At 46.9% G+C, this 22,569-nt stretch overlaps 1 protein-coding gene across 2 annotated transcripts in view; it reads right to left on the bottom strand.

Annotated features, from left to right (window-relative positions):
- The window catches only part of RAB38 (RAB38, member RAS oncogene family), a 316,666-nt gene that overhangs the window by 26,894 nt on the left and 267,203 nt on the right, over positions 1-22,569 (bottom strand). The window contains exon 3 of one of the 2 annotated variants that reach the window (XM_069203999.1): positions 8,689-8,736. The exons of the other annotated variant lie outside the window; for it this stretch is intronic. Within the exon in view, the coding sequence (XP_069060100.1) occupies positions 8,689-8,736 (48 nt within the window). The remainder of the gene's footprint in view (positions 1-8,688; positions 8,737-22,569) is intronic. 2 annotated transcript variants of the gene reach the window in all.

Genomic DNA, 22,569 nt, shown 5'->3' on the forward strand with positions numbered 1-22,569 from the left:
TTATGCAGCACACAAAGAGTAATAAGGTAAAAACACAACACAAGAACAATCCTACACCAATTTAGAAAAATAGAGAATTATTTGACACCAAAACAACAAAAATCTAATTAATAGAATTAGTCGAATTTTTAAAGTTGAGGGTAAAAACTAGTGCCTAAAAGATCAACGTGCCGTCCACAAACATCTAGTTGCGCGAGATCGGGTTAAAGTAAAAAAATATGGCGGACTGCGATGGAACACAAGTCAGATACTAGAAGTGGATTGGGCCTGATCAGCGCTTACCATCGGACTTATAAGACATTTCAACAAAAATGTTCAAAGAAGGTAAGTTCAGAGGGACAAGACTACAGGCGGTGTCTGAGGAGGAGGTGGCTTCATCAGGAAGCCATTGCACGAAGTCTCCATGAAGATTTCCATGTTCAGACTTAGGGCCTGATTACGAGGCTGTCAGTCCTAGAATAACATAATTTCAGAGTTTCTTGGAACAGATAGAAACAGCAGTAACCAAAAACTCTGTTGAGTGCAATGCAAGGTTTGTTGCTGAGGACTGATATCACTGAACTGCAGAGAACGAACGAAGACTTGGAAAATAGGTCATGTTGCTGTAATCTATGATTTGTTGGGATTCCAGAAGACAAAGAGCCCGGGTCCTCTCTTTTGGAGGTTCTGGGATCATTAATTAATGAAGCTGTTCTTCTGAATAAGAAACATAGGTATGTTATCATTATCAGAGCACATCACATCACATGCCTTTTCAGAGGCACCAAAATAGCACTAAGCCACGCACTGTACTGGAGGCCCCAACGTAGCACTAAGCCACGCACTGTACTAGCCTGTTTCCAGATTATCTCATGATGGAAAGGATTATTTCAATAACTAGTAGTAAATGCAACTTTGAGGCATGGCCAGGTATATTGTATTTCAGAGGATGTAATTTGAGACTGGGCAACATGGCAGCACAATGCCTCCTTTAATCCCTGAAATCAGATAATTGTCGGGGCAGGCACAAATAATTCAAATGGCTAATTTGAAGGTTCTGTGGAGGGGGAGGTTGTGGTGTTGTACTCAGGAGAAGAATCACAGGATTTTGTATCTAAAATCAAAGAAGGGTGAATACTGGGTCTTACAATTGGTTGTTGGTTTGGGAGCCTACTGGATGCTTGACTAGTCAATGCACTCACACCTGGCTCTGTTGGGGTGCATGATATTCTAACCACTGTCGGGTGGATTGGGTGACATCACCTGTTCGCAGGGCGGGTGGGGTCTGGAGACTGGGGGGGGTGCCAGGACCTTGGGAGGGGTTGAGGGATGCTGGCAGGTTAGGTAAGGAGAAGGGTTGTTTTTGTTTTTGTATTTGCTTGTTTAAGCTCATGATAAAGATTTCACTCTTAGTTACATTCTTAGCTTTTGTATTCTTGGGGTTTTCATTCTTAATGCCATTTTGTCACTACAGAATTTAAGCGGGAATGTCAATGGTTTGAATGCTCATAGGAAGTGCAGCAGATTATGGGGGTGATTCTAACTTTGGCGGGCGGCGGAGGCCGCCCGCCAAAGTTCCACTGGCAGAATACCGCTACGCGGTCAGAAGACCGCCGCGGTAATTCTGAGTTTCCCGCTGGGCTGGCGGGCGACCGCCAGAAGGCCGCCCACCAGCCCAGCGGGAAACCCCTTCCCACGAGGATGCCGGCTCCGAATGGAGCCGGCGGAGTGGGAAGGGTGCGACGGGTGCAGTTGCACCCGTCGCGATTTTCAGTGTCTGCTATGCAGACACTGAAAATCTTGGTGGGGCCCTGTTAGGGGGCCCCTGCAGTGCCCATGCCATTGGCATGGGCACTGGAGGGGCCCCCAGGGGCCCCACGACACCCATTACCGCCAGCCAGGTTCTGGCAGTCAAAACCGCCAGAACCAGGCTGGCGGTAAGGGGGTCGGAATCCCCATGGCGGCGCTGCCTGCAGCGCCACCATGGAGGATTCCTCAGGGCAGCGGAAAACCGGCGGGACACCGCCGGTTTTCCGTTTCTGACCGCGGCTGTACCGCCGCGGTCAGAATGCCCTGGGATGCACCGCCAGCCTGTTGGCGGTGCATCCGCGGTCGTTGGCCCTGGAGGTAATCTACCGCCAGGGTCAGAATTACCCCCTATATCTTACTTAGATTTTTGCTGGTAATATAGTGTAGCTACAGGAAACTCATTTGGCATATGCAAATAGGGCTTAGTTCCAACAATTAGATTTGCATTCAGTTGTATGTACCTCTCAGGCTACAAACACTAAGGGGCTAGTTATTGCAGCCTCAAAAAAGTAGTCACGAGGAGTAAGCTATGGAAGAAAGTCAGGTGATCAGAATGGTCGCTGGTTTATTAGAGCTTTAGAGTGTAATGGATGTAGGTTTGCAGTTTGCTCTGTCTATAGCACTTCCAATGACGACCCTTCACTGTTCAATGTTTTATCTTTGAAGCTGGCAAGTTGGCCAAAGCCCTCTCTACTTTTGTGGGGTCATACAAACCCTGCAAAGTATGATAGACTTCCTAAGGTTAGAGCCGCAGTCAAAAATATGGGTAGGGTGTTGGGTCTACAAGACATTTAGACATTTGGTTTGCCAGGAACAGTGGTGGGAGTACAGATGGTTTTACATTTTATTATAAATGGCATACACAATACTCTATTATTAACTATGTTTTGCTTCAGCCGAACTTTTGAATCAATGTAGTATATATGGACAAGTTAGTATTTTCTCTTACCATACCCACCTGCAGCAGTACTGCTTTAAATCCTGAAGTAGCCTATAGAAACTGTAATACAATGACTTCAAAGCAGCCGCACTCGACTTAGCTTCTAAGTGGTTGGCACTTAAGAACCACCAGTCTTTTGCGGATGATAGCCACACCCTAATGTGATTTCCATGCGCTGGTGTGCAACTAACGTGCGATATGCCAATTATTTAATATTTCAGCTACAACCAGAGCGATCTGTAACGCATTCACGCATGTTGCTATGAGTCATGTCAGTTTTGTTGCAGGCCAATGTGGTAATATTTCTATTTTCAAATTAGATGTGCCCTCTGCATAAGCTAGAATCATGATCCTCATGGGCTCGTAAATAAACAGATCATCCCAGGATGTATTGACATTTCTATTAGCTGAATTGTTACACAGGACTGGGAATCAAAAAAAACTGCCTGTGACCCGCCAGACCTTAACGGCATCACGAGGCCTCTCAGACTTAAGTAAAACATTCCTCAGCTATGTCACAAGCCATTTACAAAGCTCTGTGAAATTTAATTAGAGTAAATGGCCAATAAGAAAATAATACCATCACAGCAGCGCCTAGGTGGTGCACAGAACAAAATCCTTCTTAAAAGGGACGCAGCTCTGCGCATCCAGGACACTTAATACAAATGAAGAGCAAAATCACCATTACACGTAATCACTTACTGGCATCCAGCAGCAGTCTCCTCACTCAGAAAATGGACAGCTGAGTGAGTGTGCTGCAGCGTGGAAGAAGAATAAATAGGAAATAAACCATTAGGCATTGTTCATGAGTTTGGATCTGACTTCAGGGACAATAAATAATCATTGTTGGTGCGTGTGCATATTTTATTACCCTTTGCTTTCTAACTGAATTCCAGCCAGGAGGCTTATAAAGACTTGTTGCAGGCTATATTTTTTCATTAATTCAATCTACCAGATATAGGGCCAGATAGTCGCAAACGGCGAATCAGCCTATTTGCGACTTGAAAAATGCTATTTGGGATGTACAAATCCCAAACTGCGATTCGGTAACTTGTTACCGAATCGCAGTTTGGGTTTTGCGATTCGGTATTAGGAAGGGGTGTGACAAGGGCGTCCCCTACTAATACCGAATCCAGATGGTATGTATGATTGTTTTGTGACCGCGAATGCGGTCTGAAAACAATCGCAGTTAGCACCAGTTTCAAACTGGTACTAACCCATTCGCAAACGGGAAGGGGCCCCATCGGACCCTTTCCCCTTTGTGAATGGTAGTGAAAATATTTTTTCAGAGCAGGCAGTGGTCTAACAGACCACTGCCTGCTCTGAAAAAATAAAAATAAAACTTTTTATTTTTAATTTTGAAATGCATTTAGTTTTCCTTTAAGGAAAACGAGCAACATTTTTTTTTAAAACTGCTTTATTTAAAAGCAGTCATAGACATGGTGGTCTGCTGTCTCTAGCAGGCCACCATCCCTGTGAGGGCGGCCATTCCCAGTGGGGTCACAAATTGCGACCTACCCAATGAATATTCATGAAGTAGGTCATTTGCGACCCCATTGGGAATCACAAACAGTGTCATTGACACTGTTGTACATCAGGTTTTGAGACTTGCAAATTGCGAGTCGCAAAATCCGATTTTTGTACATGTGGCCCATAATCTTTTAATTCTATATAGGAATTGTTGTTTTGATACGTTACTACAGAAAGAAATATTGTTCTTTTTTTAACAGGAGCATGGTGTTAGATGGTAGATAAGGACCTACAAGTCTTCTCAGAGAGCTCGTTTTGCTGCCTGCCTTTTTACCAAGTACACACCCATTATCTCAACCAAATCAGTAACTTCGTGTGATTTCAGAAAACAACCTACTCAACTCATCCTAGGGCCTCGGGGGTGACTGAATACCCGTCTATTTAACTTGGCCTTTGACCTACTGGGTGTGTGAAAACCCACCTGATCTCTTAGCCACCTACCTTGGAGACAGCACTAATCACGAAGCTGAGACCATATCTTGAGTTCCTTGAAAACAAATGGGTAATGCCACCTGGGAACTTACCGACACGTGTTTTTTCTGCGTTCGGTATAACCATGTCATTCAAAGTTCCTTAGAACAGAATGGGGGAGGGCTAATGCTGTAATACTGTGGCTTTCTCCTGGTTCTCAGCTGCAAAATATTGAATATTGAAGTTTTTTCTTTACAAATTTCGCCAGGTTTTCACCTTTTGAATTTTGAGAGGAGAAAATTTCATGGTGAGTAAAATATTACTGCACACGTTCAAATCCCGATTCGGGCCCAAATGTCTGTACGCAGCTCTTAGAAAAGGTCAATATTAAGCATGCCATTCAAAAGTGCACTGCAGGGCAGGATCCTGCCCTGTGAAGGTAATTTTGCTTTGGTTTGCTGTCTAGGCAATCAAGGAAATGCATTTGTTATTCAAAATGCGAAACACTGGACTGGAAAAGACACATCTCCTACGACCTTAAAATAAATAAGTACAATAATAATTTCTTATGCGGAAAAGGACAAATCGGAGTGTCGTGTTTCGCCTGAAGATCCTCATTTTAGGCCAGGACTATGCCAGGTATGTTACTGAAATACTTTTTGCATGGTGCATGTCTGCCAACAGCCAGTGGCATAACGCAAACTGATGTCACCTGCAAAATGTGATGAGGGGCACCTGAGTCTCTCATATCTCACAGACATCCATTGCCCTTGGCCTGATTGGGGGCTCCTTGAAGGAGTGGGGTATCTAAAGTGTTGGGGGTCTTTTGCACCACAGAGGCTGCAGGGATCTGCGTAACACCCCTACCAACAGTGGCTTCTCTGTGTGCTTGTGGACTGCCACACTTGAAGCTGCATGTGTTATGCACTACAGTTTTAGGACTGTGTACTTTGCCATTTGGTTGTAAGACACCTTAGACTGGCCCAGACGAGGTTTGAACATGAGTTTGATGTAGTTACATGCGCATGTACTCGTGGTCATGAAGTGTGTGCTTTCTTACATAGGAGTTTTGAGAGGCGGCCAGTGAGGTGTATAAATGGTATTTTGAGAGCAGCACATTCCTAAATGGGTGCTTCCTGGCTGTAAACCTTCAGGGCAAAAGGAGTTAGGAATCAGGTTTGAAGAGAGGGCTTGCTGAAATATCACTGATGGAAGACTTTGCCGTCAATGCAGTTTTACTCGGGCACATTAGCAGTATCTTGAACAATGGCATTATGCTGGGTGTAAAGAAAGTGGGTTTGCATGTAGGAGAGGCTCAGTTAGTGCTCAAAAGCACATAAAAACAACCATTGGAAAAAAATGATGTGACACACATAACCAAAGCATGCTTGGAAACACCACTGCCCCTCCAACGTCAGCTTTTACTATTAGCAAATGATGGTAAAGGATTGGTGCGCAAGCAGGGTTAGTGAAATTCCTTTGACTGTCACCTCGTGTCTGGGTACGGTCCTGTAATATTGAAGATCGTGCTTTCAGTGCATACAGGCTTGAAGCAGAAATGGGGCTGCACTGCGTGCAGGAAAGTCTGGCTACAAACTACCTTCCTCAGTGGATTCAAATAGAGCACGATATAGAGTTTGGCGGCAAGTAATCATTCATAAACCACACAAATACCTTGCCTGCTGACTGCAGTACATTGGGGTATAATGTGCTTGTAGTGCGATGGATAGGACTGCAGCACTTGTAATAATAAGGTGGAGAGGATATCTGCCACATTTGTGATGGAGTACCCATCTGCCAAACTCTAAATCAGGCTCTACATTTTTTACTCAGAACAAAAGGGCATGCAGTTAATCGAGGATCAAATGTATAGCAGTTATACCCTTTAAAAAAAACTATGCATATGTGTCCTTAAGGGTGAGGAGGTAGACATGAAGAGTGTCGCCAAGCTAAGCAAAGGTAATCCTAGGGACATAGATTCTTTATGTTCAGATCAGGCAACTGAGTGCTGTACATACTCAATGTGGAGGCACCTGACTGCCTGAGCTGAACTTTGCTGGGCTGAATACGTCACCGCCCTGTAGGCGTGATCTCCTCAGCTCACCAAGTGGCCCCTAGATCCTGCCCCTCCTGATGAGGGGGAATGTCACTGATAACCTGGGACCTGGGCAATTTAGTTTTAAGCCCTAAAGTGCCCATGGCTGAGTGTCAATCAGTGATACTTCATCACAAAGTGGGGTACGCCAACAGTCTAAATGTACCCCATCCACTCTGTGACGAGTAAGAGACCGATGCAACCTCTCATTGGCTGACTTAAGGTTGCTGCAGCTGGTAAGTTTTATGTTTTTTTAGTGCTTGGTGCATGCATCTATGTGTGAATGTATGTATGTGCATTTGTGAGTGTGTTGTGAATGGGTGTGTGAGTGTGAATACAGGGCTGTGATTGAGCATTCATGTGTGCATGTGTGGTTCGCCCACCCCCTCCCCGTTTGACTAACAGGCCACCACTGCATAATACATATTTTATACATGACAAATAAGAAAGGTACTTGAGTAGGACAGCCTATTCATAGGCATAAACACACTTATTTATGATTAAATTGTTAAAATATGATACAGTCAAATGACTTATTCAATCAGAATTAAGTGGAAACCCTACTCCCATAAGGAGCTAAAGTAGCCCATAAAGAAAGAGGTTTGATCTCACATAAACAAGTCTTTGGAGCGGGACACCTGTCCATAAACATGAGTGGGAATGGAATATTGAATATTGCATGGGATGAGGGACAAATGATACAGGTGGGGCAAAAGTCTTCTTTCTCGTCAGCCCCTAAATGTTGCATTCTAAAGTGAGGTTCACTGTCGCCTTATGGGCATTTGTTATTTGTAATGTATAAGATATCTATTATGGATCACTTTTAAACACATTTCTTGGATATAAAATATTATCCTGGAACACCTGAATGTCCTTTTGTTCTCTGTCCAAACTAAGGGCCTGATTTAGATGTTAGAGGGCAGGCCGTCCTCCACCGGGGCGATTGAGTATTTTACTTCATAGCCCTGGTGAAGGTCCCACCTGCCTAGTTTAGAAATGTCTTTCTGGCTGATGGGCAATTCTAGGATTCACAGGAATGACAGTCAAGGCAGGACCTGTGAATGCTCTGTATCGTTGACTTATGGCTCAATCAAACATGACAGAGCTGTACGGAAAAGTTACAAAGTTATTTTTATTTTCAAAAACGAAACCCCAAAATGGGGTTTTATTTTTGAAAATATAAAGCAATTCCCTTTTTGCCTTAGGAGTCATCTTCCATGGCGAGGACACATTCTCATATTTTTACTTCCCCTTATTGCAAGGGTTTTCCTGGCAGTGAGGAGCAGTTAAAAACAGGTATATCTCCACCCATCTAAGTTTGGAAGACAAGAACAGAGCCAATTCAACATCGGCCCTTACTCCAACGGGCCACTGGAGAAGTTTCACCTCAGCAGAGATCAAGTAGTCTCCGCCTTCATCCATGTATGGTCCTCCACCTTTTAAATTTGGCAGAGTACCCTTTTCACTGACATATCAATCGGGCCCTAACTTTGAATCCACTGGGCAAGTATTGTACATTGCTTTTTCATGTATTGAGGTTCAGCCTTTCCTGCTTTTAAAGATTCACCCTTTTGCTTTTGACTATGGGCTGGGTACAGGGCACAACATAGTACATAAGATATCTATGACAATAGTAGTAACGGGTGTCTGAACCAATTAGTTTTGGGAACAGGCACACCCCTAATGGCTCCAACCATGAACTGAAGTGCATCCACTGCTGGGCTGTAACACCTCTCAGGTGCTTGACCTTGTTGAGAGACTAAGACAAAGATGAGTTAGGCAAGCCTAGACATGTCCCCAAATTTATTAGGCTACAATATGAGTTATAATCCTGCGGTGTCTGCACGCAGAGTCAGCATCCCAGTACTGAGAGCACAAGTCGCTCATTCTCCTCAGTTTCGGTATGCTACTGACATCAGCTTACCTTTACCAGGTTTTCTTCAGGTTGCACGTTGGCTGATTGCTTCACATCCTGCACACAAGGAGCACACAGTCTGACTCAGTGACTGTCATTGTTTTATATCAATTGCAATAAAGAGCACATTTCACAGGTAAAACATGAATGGACTCATCAGAGATGTTTCCTCTTGGGGCTGGAGATGATAGATTCGTATGACTATTACCAAGTGTGGCAGAGAAAGAACCTACAACTAGCTAATTTTAGAAGAATTTTGTCAGAGGACATTTACAGTATTATTTAGACACTGGTAGTAGTGTTAAAGTGGATGCAAATAGAATTCAAACCAATGTTAGCACCAGCTCCCAAAAGCCTTTACCACAAGCCTTTAGCTGGGGATAACTGATCATCCAAGTAGTATGTCAGGGGCACTAACACACAAAGCAAGCTCAACTTAAGTCCTGTAGACTACAAGTAGCACCTGATGCCCATTGTCAATGTTAGTTGTGTTGGTGTATTTTTGCGCTGGTATTTACATAAGTGTACATTACCTCATACGAAGTGCACTTACTTGCTGCATAAGAAGACTCTCCATAAAACATTAGGAGGAAAACAGAATGTCATTTCAAATGTTCTTCCAAAAGTTTTTTGTTTTTTTTACATAAGCAGACTGTTGCTCAGAAATAGAAATCCAAAAATGGCTTCTAAGCATTCTGGATATGTGAGTTTGACTGGCATTTTCCAGCCCAATTATATCTATTCACTCTCACTCTACATTTAGTTTTCTCTTCTAATTTTAGGAGTCTCAGAAAGAATGTATCAGACAAGTGAGATGTAATAGAGTCTGGTACTCACCGGTGCACTTGACAGCCCGTCTTGTATTTGGCATAAGACCAGTTCCAATAACAAATCTGCCTTATGGCATTTTGTTGCCAGTTAATGCATAAATCAACAACTTTTATTTCTATGGTACTTCTGCAGTATGACAGGACACCTATTCATAAAGCTTATTCACATAATGTATTTTGTAGTACATTTAGTAGTACAACAGTAGCACAAATGTACTGCAAAACGCTATTCACAAATCTACGAGGAGGTGTCCATTTCCCATCTCATATCTTTTATGTGCGTAGATTTCTGCACACTTATATATATATTTTAGTAGTGAATGTGGGAGTAACGGGAGAGTAGCTGAAAAATGGAAACTATTTCTGACTAAAGAGGAGGGGTGTTGGGAGCAGTAAGGAAGGCTTAAGGGAGTGCTAGGGAGGGACACAGAGTAGGCCCCTTCCTTTTCACAACTGAAGTGCACTTCTATAGTTACCATAGCAAAGAAGACAACAAGAGTCTTAAATATAGTCCAGTTCAAACCTGGAGTAAGCCCAGCATCACCCCAGGCCACTCAAAGGTACTGCAACACCCTCCAATGGAAAACAACGGAGGTAGGGCTTAAAATAAAACTACATTGGGAATAATGTTAAAATAAGTGAATTTATTTAAACTTCTGTAAAAAAATTAAAACAATAATTTTAATGTTAAATATAACATATACCTCATAAATGAATATTATTTGATTTCAATATAACTTAATGACCATTTCGATTTAGAAATAAATGCTACTTACATTTTATGAAAAAATATTTAAATTAAATTCAATTAATTTTAAACATGACTTTTAGGAGCTTTTAATATATAATAAATGCATTTAAATATTTTAATGTAGGTGGGTGTTATTTTTTAAATACAACTTAGAAACCACAATATTAATTTGATTTAACATACTGAATTCATTTTTTAGTTTAAAATATTGTTAATAGTGGTTTAGCATTTTGTAAACATATTGTATATTTAAAATACATACATAAAATAAACTCACAAATATTTTAAATATCTGTTTACCTTTAATTAACTATTCCAAATGTTCCTAAACTTTACTGTTAGGAGATTTCTGCCCAATTGTGGGGGTTTCTGCCATATGTGTGGGATGTCAAATATGATTGAAAAGTCACTACTACTAGTAGATTTACCATCATATATGTCTTATTTACTGCTCCACCACTGTTTCAGGGGGTGGGACATGAAAGTGCAAGAGTACATTTACATGTGTAGATGTAATCATGTTTTAATTTACCTTTGTGAATAGGCCCCAGAGTTGGTTGTAATGTTGATAATTAGGACGCAGTGGGTGAAATGATATTATACAATTAGGATTAAAACTTTTCCATGAGTCTTAATGCGAAACAAACTAAGTGAAATAAATTATGACCCTAGTAGAAGTTGCTAAGCACTATGGCCCTCATTACAACCCTGGCGGTCGGTGATAAAGCGGCGGTAATACCACCAACAGGCCAGCGGTAAAAAAATTGGAATCATGACCACTGCGAAAACTGCCAACACAAACAGCCACTTCAACACACTGACCGCCACGGCGGTAGCAACAAACACCGCAGCGGTAACTGCCAACAGCCAGGCGGAAAACAATGTACCACCCACTGCATCACAACACGCCTATCCACCAGCTTTTCCGGGGCGGTACCAACGCCATCAAAAGCATGGCAGAAACACTACTCTGAAGCGAAACGACTCACCTCTCGACACTCAAGGAAGAACCACAACACCATGAAGCCCGAACTGCAGGTGCTCCCCATGCTGGTGTACCTTCTCATGCACCAGGAACATGAACGCGGGCGAAGACGACCACGGTGAGTACTGCACCTAGCACACAAGGGAGGGGGGAGGAAAAAGAGAGTGACACAACACGCAACACCCCCACCCCCACCCCCAACACCATACACACAAACACATGCAACAACATTACATATACACCCGTAACCCTCAGGAATAACGCAAGGACAAAAGGAATGGAGTGTCGCGTAGGCTCTCATTATCCTAATGAGACTACTGGATTTTTGGGCGACAAGATCGTTCGCAGTGTGGGGGACTAAGTCTAACCCACGGCGGAGGACCCTTGTCACCCCAAATCCGGGTTGAGCTCCGGCTAACTAGCAGTGCCTCATCTCTCCCAAAGGGAAGAGACAATTGGGCAGCCAAGCGCATGACATCTTAGTGCTTCCCAGGGAAGTCGTGGTCACTCAGATCCAAACCAGTTCTCTCATACATAGTGTGGTCTCATATATAAATGACAAAGGCAGTTTGAGTTTTAAAGATTGGTTTAATAAATCGACTGCATTTTAGATAACAAGGCGTGAGCCACAATAACCAGAACCATACAACACAGTAGGATTGAAATAGTAACGAGGAGAGTGAAACATAAGAATAACGCTATCATAATGCAACTAGATGACGTTCTCTCTCCTAAGCTCTATTTTGAGCACAGCATGTTAAGCTCTAAGCCTGCCTTTCAGGTTCCCCCGGGAGGACAGCGACCCTCATACCTGAGCAAAGGCCTGCAATCGGGATCAGCATCTGCAACAGGGCAGTCAGCGTCTAGTTGTGGGTTCCTGGTCGGAATCTCCCTCTTACGCGTATCAGGACTAGGAAGTGTTTTTATAACTAACACACCAATGTTCTAAGAAACGTCCCTACGTAAGAATGTATACTTTCTACAAACCCTAGAGAATAAGTGCCAGATGTAGCAAGGCGTTTGCGACTCGCAAACGGCGAAAAACGCCCTTTGCGAGTCGCAAAAGCCTCTTTGCTATGTAGAAATGCATTTTGCGAGTCGGAACCGACTCGCAAAATGCATTTCTGACTCGCAAATAGGAAGGGGTGTTCCCTTCCTATTTGCGACTTGCAATGCTATGCATTTTCATTTGCGACCGCGATTGCGGTCGCATATGAAAGCGCAGTTACCATCCACTTGAAGTGGATGGTAACCCAGGCGCAAACGGGGAGGGGTCCCCATGGGACCCCTTCCCCTTTGTGTCTGGATAAAAAAATAATTTTTCAGAGCAGGCAGTGGTCCAAGGGACCACTACCTGCCCTGAAAAATACCGAAACTAAAGGTTTCGTTTTTTTTTCAAAGTGCAGCTCGTTTTCCTTTAAGGAAGACGGGCTACACTTTGAAAAAAAAAGACTGCTTTCTTTAAAAGCAGTCACGGACATGGTGGTCTGCTGTCTCCACCAGGCCACCATCCCCGTGAGTGCCCTGAATCGCTATGGGGTCGCAAATTGCGATCCACCTCATTAATATTAATGAGGTGGGTCTTTGCGACCCCATAGCGACTCGCAGAAGGTGTCTGAGACACCTTTCTGCATTCCAAATTGCGAGTTGCAATTTGCGAGTCACTGGGACTCGCAAATTGCAACTTGCAATTTGGAATCTTCCTACATCTGGCCCTAAACTTCTACCACGTCTATCGGCAATGTACCAGACTGTATTCTTGACTGAAGCACAGAGCGAGCAGGAATGTATTGTTTGAGAACTTCAGTGCTGAAGTAAGCTAAACAGTGTGATAGAAGAAAATAAAACAAGACAGTGAAACTGTTTATTGTAAAATAACAGGGCGAGGCTAAATAAAATGCATCTAGGACAAAGTGCAGAGAGGCTTAATATTTTCAGCAAATGTGCAAAAGCTACATTAAAATATGGCTACACTACAGGAGTAAAATGAGTGTAATATTAGAAATTTTGAGAAATGTGTTCTTAAAGCAATAAACAGTATATACAATGTATACAATATATACAAAAGGAGTGACAATGCCCACTCAAAAATATCTGTGGCCCACTGGGCCAAACCACATAGGCCAAGGCCACACTTGACTCCTGCCTCAATACGGAGAGAACACTGCAGGGGCATCAGGTCGAAAACACACAGGCACCTCAGGGGGACAGGGAGTGGGGTGGCACCTCAGCCGGAAGATGGTACAACGCCACTGGTCCTGGAGGGGGCTCCATGCTCACTGCTTGGTCCTAAGGAGTGCAAGGTCACAGTCTCTCAAGTGGGTGGTTTGCCCACTGTTTGGTCTTGGGGAGTGCAAGGCCACAGTCTCTCAAGTGGATGGCTTCTTCCAATGGTTCTGGAGGGGGCCTTGTGCCCAGTGTGCTTCATCCTGGCAAGGAGGGGGTGAGTGGATGGCCTCTTCCACTGGTTCTGGAGGGGGCCTTGTCCCCAGTGTGCTTCATCCTGGCAAGGATGCGGTGAGTGGATGGCTTCTTCCACTGGTTCTGGAGGGGGCCTTGTGCCCAGTGTGCTTCATCTTGGAAAGTAGGGGGTGAGTATATGGCTTCTTCCACTGGTTCTGGAGGGGGCCTTGTGCCCAGTGTGCTTCATCCTGGATGGGGCAAGATCACAGTCTCTCACCTGTGTGTCATACCGACAGGTGTTGCAGGGGCCAGGATGCACTGCAGCCCATGTAGTCACCACTACACACTGCACGCGGGCAGTGACGGCTGCTCAGTGAATGCCAGTTGTGCTGCAGGTGGCGGTGCTGGCAGTGGTGGTGGTAGCCTCCAGGCCTTCACCTGCAGCCTCGGACGGCTGAAGTGCCATGGCTGGTGTTGTGTGCCCCTTCCTGCCCTTGGCAGATGGTGATGCCTCCTTGCTTCTGCCAGCTGATGTCATTTTCTTGCCCTTGCTGGCTGGTTGTGCCTCCTTCCCCTTGCTTTGCTGGTGAACCCTTCTTGCCCTTGCTAGGTGGTGGACCCTTCTTGGCCTTGGCAGGTGGTGCTGGCACACTGACTGGGCTGGCGGGTGCCTCCTTGGAGCCTCTCACACCTGCAGTAGCTGCAGAAACCACAGTGGCCCTGGACTGGGTGGCTGAGGTGCTGGGCTGGGTTCTGGCCACCCTGGCCTGAGGTGAAGGACGGGGGGAGGGGTAGGGAATAGGTCAATGTTGGTGAGGAAAAGTTTCTTAGGGACACTGGGGCAGGAAGAAGGTGAAGGTTTGGGAGTGGAGGAAGAGGGAGTGGTTGTAGGAGGTGCCAGTCTTCTGTGTTTGGGTGCAGGTGCCTGGGGTGTTGTGATGTGGATGGCTGTTGGGTGTCTGTGTGCTTGCGTTTCTGTACTTTGGGAGGAGGGGTCACAAACACAGTGGGAGAGGACACAGGGGACATGTGCATGGATGTGGGGGTGGTGACTGCCAGTGAGGGGCGTGTAGTGATAGGCGTGCTGGTGATGGAGGTAGTGGATGAGGATGTAGTGCATGCAGGTGTGAGTGGAGACGCTACTGGGAGGGAGGTGGACGACGAGGAGGAAGGGGACACAGTGGAGGCAGTGGATGTTGGTGTGTCTGCACGTGGATGGTGCTTGTGTGAGTGCCTGTGAGATGAAGTGTGGTGCTTGTGTTTGCTTGAGCCACTTCTGTGTGTTGATTTGGGTGATTGCTGGTCTGAAGGTGTGCTTAGGATAGGCTGGGGTTGAGGGGATTGGGACTGGGGAGAGGAAGTTGGAGGGGGGAGGCTGGAGACAGGGACAATGGCTGCCATCAGTGCGTTGGCCAGAGCCTTGAATGCTCTCTGTTAGGCCGCCACGCCAGAGTGAATTCCCTCCAGGTATGCATTTGTTTGTTGCTAATGGCCTGCTACACCCTGGATGGCATTCAGTATGGTTGACTGCCCAACAGAGAGGGATCTCAGGAGGTCAATAGCCTCCTCACTGAGGGCAGCAGGGCTGACTGGGACAGGGCCTGAGGTGCCTGAGGCGAAGGAGATGCCCACCCTCCTGGGTGAGCGGGCACGGGAAACACGCTGGGGGGCTGCCGGGAGGGCGGTGCTGGTATGGGGATGGCGGCTGTGCCGGTAGTTGGGGTGGGCACAGAGGTGTCCGTCACCGCCAGGGAGGTTCCATCAGAGGAGAAGTCGCTGTCGGTAGTGTCCCCTCCTGTCTCCGTTGTGGTGCTCCCCTCGCCCTCCGCCCCACTGTTGCCCTCACCATCGGTGGATTCGGCCTCCAGGCCCATGTGGGATGCAGCTCCCTCCATTGCCGGTGCCTCTCCTCCTCCGCCAGATGATGCTAATGAACACAAGGACGGGGGGGGAAGAGACAGAGGATACACTTGGTCACTGCCAGCAACAACACTGCTGTTGGCGTACACAACTCACAGGGAACAGCCCTATGCACTAGACCATTCACTACCAGTTACACTGCTAGTCACCAGCCCATGGGGTACAATGCCTAACACATTAGCTGAACACCTGAAACCCACAGGACCCTGCCCAGTAGTAGATGCCCACTAACAATATTGGAGTTGGAATGCATCTGAGCTTGCCCATCATTGAACATACCCTGCCATGTTCGCCCTGGCCTAGGGGCACCCACAGCCCACACCCCCCACCCAGGTAATACCTTAACGCACGCAAAGTCATGATTCTGAATCTGTACTCACCCCCTAGTGGCTGCTGTGATACCTTCAAGCGCCCATCCAACTCCAGATAGGCCACCGCCAGGATGCGGAACATCAGGGGGTCAGGGTATGACGGGCACCCCTTCCTCGTTGGAAGGCCAGCCCCAGCTGGGCCTCCACCGTCTTCCTTGCCCAGCGGCGCAGGTCCTCTCACTGTTTGCGGGAGTGGTTGCTCCGGCAGTCAAAGACCCGCAGGGTCCGCACCTCCTTGGTGATGGCATGCCAAATAGCTTTTTTCTGATGGCCGCTGACCTGCAGGAAAAAGACAGCAGAAAAGGTATTAGTCATACCGTCCGAACTGTTATACTCATGGCCCACCATATCCCCCCATCCCCTTACGCACATACATTGCCAACCATATATGCAGCACTCTGCCCAGGACCCCTCACACCCTCCCTTCACGAGGCTTACACACACAGCAATCCATACATTCATGGCCCACGCATCATGCTCACAGTGTACTCACCTGTTTGTCTGGAGGACCATAGAGTAAAGTGTACTGGGATAAGACCCCATCCACCAGTCTCTCCAACTCCTCCGAAGTGAAGGCAGGGGCCCTTTTCCCAGACACTCAAGCCATTGTCGCTTCCAGACACAGGTCACAGCAGCACTTACAGTGTAGGTCCTCTCCTGTTGAAGGTCAGGTAGCAAGTGAGTGCACAGATAGAAAATGGCGGTCACGTCCGCGGCGGTGTGTACCGTCACCGCTGGCGTACATCGTCTTTGGCTCCTGGAACCCATAGGGCTCAATGTTAACCAATGCAATGTTGTGCGGCCGTCGTCGACCGCCGACCGCAATGGCGCACAACGCCAGCGGAATTACCTCATATACACTTGTCTCTCCTCACAGGTCAGGCAGCCGCCATTTAAGGGGGGCACTGGCCATGGCACCTAACTGTGTCACAGCAGACTTTAGCACATCAACTGACTTACGACTTCACATACTGTTTCTGTAAAGGAAAAATTGCATATTAATCTCGACATATGTGAATACGACCTTCTGCTTACCGTTTTTCACCCTAGAGTTCATAGAATGAATAGGAGATGGAGACATCCCCGTGTACAAACCTCTGGTGGACCTGGCGACAATGGAGGACAGGCACATTATCCTGACCTACAGACTTGATAGGGCCACAATCCAAGAACTGTGTGCCCAATTGGAGCCAGACCTGATTTCAGCAATCCACCACGCCACAGGTACTCCCCCCCTCTAGTGCAGGTCCTGTCAGTGCTCCATTACCTGCCAATTGGTTTGTTCCAAACGACAGTGGCCATGGCGTCAGGAATGTCACAGCCTATGTTCTCAAACGTGCTGACCAGAGTGTTGTCTGTCCTGCTGAAACACATGCACAGCTACATTGCATTCCCCCAGGTGGAGGATTTGACCACAGTGAAGGCTGACTTCTATGCACTGGGACATATCCCCAACATTATTGATGCCATTGATGGCACACATATTGCATTTGTTCCCGTCCCTGGAGAAATGAACAAGTGTTCAGAAATAGGAAAAGCTTTCACTCTCTGAATGTGCAGATGGTGTGTTTGGCGGACCAGTACACCTCCCATGTCAATGCCAAGTATCCTGGCTCTGTGCATGATGCCTTTATCTTGATGAACAGCAGCATCCCATATGTGATGTCTCAACTCCAGAGGCACCAGGTGTGGCTAATAGGTGAGCCCATGGTCCCCACCCAGTTGATGTAGGTATATAGGTGTGGGTTTGGCCCTAACGGTGAGTGTCTGGCTAACAGGTATCCCTCAAATATTTGCAGGTGACTCTGGTTACCCCAACCTCTCATGGCTACTGACCCTAGTGAGGAATGCCAGGATAACGGCAGAAGAACGTTACAGTGAGGCACATGGATGAACAAGGTGGATCATTGAGAGAACCTTTGGGCTGCTGAAGGCCAGATTCCAGTGCCTCCATCTGACAGGTGGATCCCTGTACTACTCACCCAAGAAGGTGTGCCAGATCATCGTTGCATGTTGCATGTTGCACAACCTGACCTTGAGATGCCAGGTGCCTTTTCTGCAGGAGGATGAGCCTGGGGATGGTCGTGTGGCAGCGGTGGAGCCTGTGGACAGTGAGGAAGAGGAGGCAGAGGAAGAAGATATTGACAACCGAAACAACATCATCATGTAATGCTTCCAGTGACACACAGGTTAGAGACTGGCACTGCTCATCTTATATGTGACTGCTGTAGGGCATTGTATAAGTCTGCCTTTTTACCTCTGTGTGTGGACCCTGACAGTTCACTTTGGCTTTCATTTTCACAGATCTGGGTACCACATTCTGCCTTCTGCTATGCTTACTGCTGCCCAACAACTGTCATACTTTGGTATGTGCAAATTAACATTTACATTGATATTTGTGTAAGAGGTTGTAATAATACATTTGTGAAAATACAGACTGACTCCAGATTGTTTTGTGATTCAAGGGTGTTTATTTAAGTGCTAATAAGTAGAGGGGGATGTGCAATAGGCTGGGGTGATGGTGGAGGAATATCCATGGTAGAGTCCAGTCTCCTTGTATCACAGATGCATTGTACAATGGGGCATAGGAAGTGAAGCAATGTCAATTCAAGGTGGACAGGGTGACATAGTGGGACAGAAGGGTGACAATCAGGAGAGTCTTATTTCCTGGTGGGGGTCTTGGTAATGTTCTCTGTCTTGTGCCTGGATCGCAGGGACCGTTTGCGGGGTGGTTCTCCTTCTGCAGGGGATGGGGTGCTGGTGGCCTGTTGTTCCTGTGGCGGGACCTCCTGTCCACTAGCGCCAGCAGACGTGGAAGGCTGTTCATCGTTTGGGCTGGTGTCAGGGGCCCGGTGGTGTGCCACTGTCTCCCTCATGGTGTTGGTCATGTCTGCCAGCACCCCTGCAATGGTGACCAGGATGGTGTTAATGGACTTCTAGTCCTCCCTGATCCCCAGGTACTGTTCCTCCTGCAGCTGCTGGGTCTCCTGAAACTTGGCCAGTACAGTGCCCATGGTCTCCTGGGAATGGTGGTATGCTCCCATGATGTTTGAGAGTGCCTCGTAGAGAGTGGGTTCCCTGGGCCTGTCCTCCACCTGTCGCACAGCAGTGCTCCCAGTTTCCCTGTTGTCCTGTGCCTCTGTCCCCTGAACCGTGTATCCACTGCCACTGACCCCAGGTCACTGATCGTCCTGTGTTAGTGGGTTTTCCTGGGGTCCCTGTAGTGGTGGACACACTGCTGATTGACTTGTCCTGGGGACAGTGGCATGGGCCCGTTGGGTGGGTGCTGTGCTGGTGTTTCCTGAGGGGGGGACGTTCTGTGGTGGGTTGGGACTGTGGCAGGGGAACCGACTGTCCAGAGGTCCCTGATGGGCCGGGCTGGCCATCTTGATCCAGGCTTGCAGAGCTTCTGTCGTCACTGTGGGCCTCTTCTGTGGGGGGACTGGATATGGCTGACACCTCCTGTCCGGTAACGTTGTGTAGGGGTCCTGTTGGGGTGTAAAAGCATTGTTATTGTATCTGTGTGTGCCATCTTGTGCAATGGGTGTGTTTCCCTCTACTACTGTGCTTGCATTCACGCCTTGGCCCTTGTGTGAGTGGTGATTGTGTGCCCAGGGTGAGTCTCTCCCTTGGACATGCTTTGGCGATCGGTGTCCATGCAGGTCTGTGATGGGTGTCCATGTATTGTTGTCACATGCAGGGCTTGGTATTGGGATGTGTGGGGTGTGATAGTGGGGTATCTGTGAGGTGTTGGGGTGATGGGTGTGAAGGTAGGGGTTGGGGTTTGTAATGGCATTCAGGTAGGGTGGGGGGATATAGTAGTAGAGATATGACTTACCAGAGTCCAGTCCTCCTGCTACTCCTGCGAGGCCCTCAGGATGCATGATCGCCAAGACTTGCTCCTCCCATGTTGTTAGCTGTGGGGGAGGAGGTGGGGGTCCACCGCCAGTCCTCTGTCCGGCTACCTGGTGTCTGGATACCACGGAACGTACCTTCCCCCGTAGGTCGTTCCACCTCTTCCTGATGTCATCCCAGGTTCTTGGATGCTGTCCCACTGCGTTGACCCTGTCGACAATTCTCCGCCATAGCTCCATCTTCCTTGCAATGGATGTCTGCTGCACCTGTGATCAGAATAGCTGTGGCTCTACCCGGATGATTTCCTCCACCATGACCCTGAGCTCCTCCTCAGAAAACCTGGGGTGTCTTTGAGGTGCCATGATGTGGTGTGGATGATGTGTGAGGTGATGGTTGAAGTGATGTGTGGGGTGATGTGTTGGGGTGTGTTCTTTGAGATGCTTGGATGGTGTATGGGTGATGGTGTGGTATGCCTCTGGATGCTGGTGTTGTCTCTCTGCTTCTTCCAAAAATGTCATTGTAAGGGGTTGTGGGTAATGTGGGTGTGTGTTTTATAGTGATGTGAGTGTGTGGGTGTGGTGTGTGTATGTGTATCAGGTGTGTGTATTTTGAATGGTCCAATGTGTTTGTGTTTTGTAAATGTGTGTGTATTTTGAGCGCGGTGCTGTGTACCACCAATGGATTACTGCGGTTGAAGACCGCCGCATTTATTCGTGTGTTGTGATAGTGTGGGCGTATTGCTGTTGGCGTAACAGTGTGGATTTTGGTACCGCCAGTTTATCACTGACCTTTGGTGTGGCGGACGTGTGTGGGTGTCTGTATTGTGGAGGATTTCTAAGTGTGGGTCATAATACGCGTAGCGGATTTCCGCTGCAGACACGGTATGTTGGCAGCCATCTGCACGGCGGTCAGCAGACTTTACCGCCAGAGTTGTAATGAGGGCCATAATTTGGATTCCTAACTAATGCTCAGTATGTATGTACCATGTGTTGTGCAGTGCATCTTTGTAGCGGTGCGTTATCACTGGAGGGGACATGGCACATCCTTGCAACACAATGGGCTCAGATGTGGTGACAACATGGTAGCCCTACAAAGCCTGGACAGCCCAGCCTTTTTGACATGTGTCAGTACAGATGAAGTGCAACACTTTGGCCCATTTTAAGGAGTAAGTGACAGTGCACAACACAGCTCCAAAATTGGCAGCACTGTGTTGCATCATTTTCACTATGCAGGAATGCACCATGTGTAATATGTTACAAGGCAACCCTTTGCTGTCCTCTGTGCCAAGGCCAAATATGCAGCCGTGCACCAACACTGCCAACCTTGCACCAGGGTGCTTGGCTGGCTGCCCTGTGGAGGTGGATAAATCTGTGCAGGAGAGGACACCCTCCTATACATATACTATTTTCATGGGCAATTAGCTTTTTCTGTGTGTGCAGCGGTAGCAGCACGCATAGGTGACACATTCATATGAGGTCAAATCACAGTCTATTTCCTTATTGCAACCTGCAAACGCCACCCCCGGGGTGGTGTTTGATGTTGGCACTGTCTCAGGTTTTAGTTGACTCCTACATCTGAATCAGTGTCATCATGCTATGTATCTTGCGGTGACACACCTACGGCAACACACATTGCACACACCTTCCACGCAAAGTGCTGCATGGGAGGGGGAACTATTTACAATGTGGCATCAAGTCACAAAAGAGTGGTCATCTGCCAACTTGTACATACAGTGCAGGCCATGACAATGGCACTAAGGGCTCTTACATATGCCTCTTAGTGATATTGAGTGGCAGCTCATGTTTGTGCCAGCCATCATTTGTCCAAGGGTATGTATCCCATTGCTTCAGGATGATAAACATTACTACCAGCGTTTCTCCTATCTTCCAACACATGAAACAGCATTTAGACTGTCAACACATGCACAGTGCAGGCTATGGGATGGGGCTCAGATACTTTACAAATGTGTCCCTTAGCACAGTGCATGTAAGGTCAATGATGTCCTAAGTACTCCTACAGGGTCCCACTATAGCATCCATGATCTGCACTGTCTAACAGTGACTTTGCCCCATGGTAGGCCATTTATTGTTTACGGTACAGACATGATGGTGTTGTGGGTCAGTAAGTGGTGCATGTGAGGTGGCACTACAGTAGGTGTGGTGTCACTTCTCACAAATCTGACACATGGTGTGTGATGGTGTTAATTTCGTATTTCTATGTGTGTGTGACCCAATGCATCAGGGGGATGAATAATCACACTACAGGTAAGTCAGGTATGTGTTGATGAGATGTAGTTGGCACTGGCACCAATTGTCTGGCATTTAATATATATTCTGGCAGAGACATGCACAGCATAATTTAAGGGGTCTGTGCATATGTGTGAATTTCGTTACATGACCATGTTGTATGCCATTGACATTGCTGTGCTATTCTTTGTTTGGTGTAAGGTGTGTGTGAAGTGTATTTAATAGCCAACCTGTGGGCACTTGTAGTGGTTTGTGGACATCTTCTGTTAGCAAAGGGAACATAGCTCCACCTGTCCATCACGTGGTGTGCCTATCAAGTTGTGGGTGTCTTACGTACATGTGGATGTATGTGTTTGTGCTGTGAAATGATTGTGCTGTACTGCAGCTTGGTGCATATGTATTGTTACCTGCACATCTGTGTTACCCTGGCCATGTGTTTTTGGAGTGGTGTATGTCTTGTGTGTCCTACAGGATTGGTGTGTTGTGTGTTTATTGGTAGGTTTGTTGACTTATCCATTAGTAGGCCATT

The sequence above is a fragment of the Pleurodeles waltl genome, chromosome 8 (assembly GCF_031143425.1).
Source record: "Pleurodeles waltl isolate 20211129_DDA chromosome 8, aPleWal1.hap1.20221129, whole genome shotgun sequence".
NCBI classification, from domain to species: Eukaryota; Metazoa; Chordata; class Amphibia; order Caudata; family Salamandridae; genus Pleurodeles; species Pleurodeles waltl.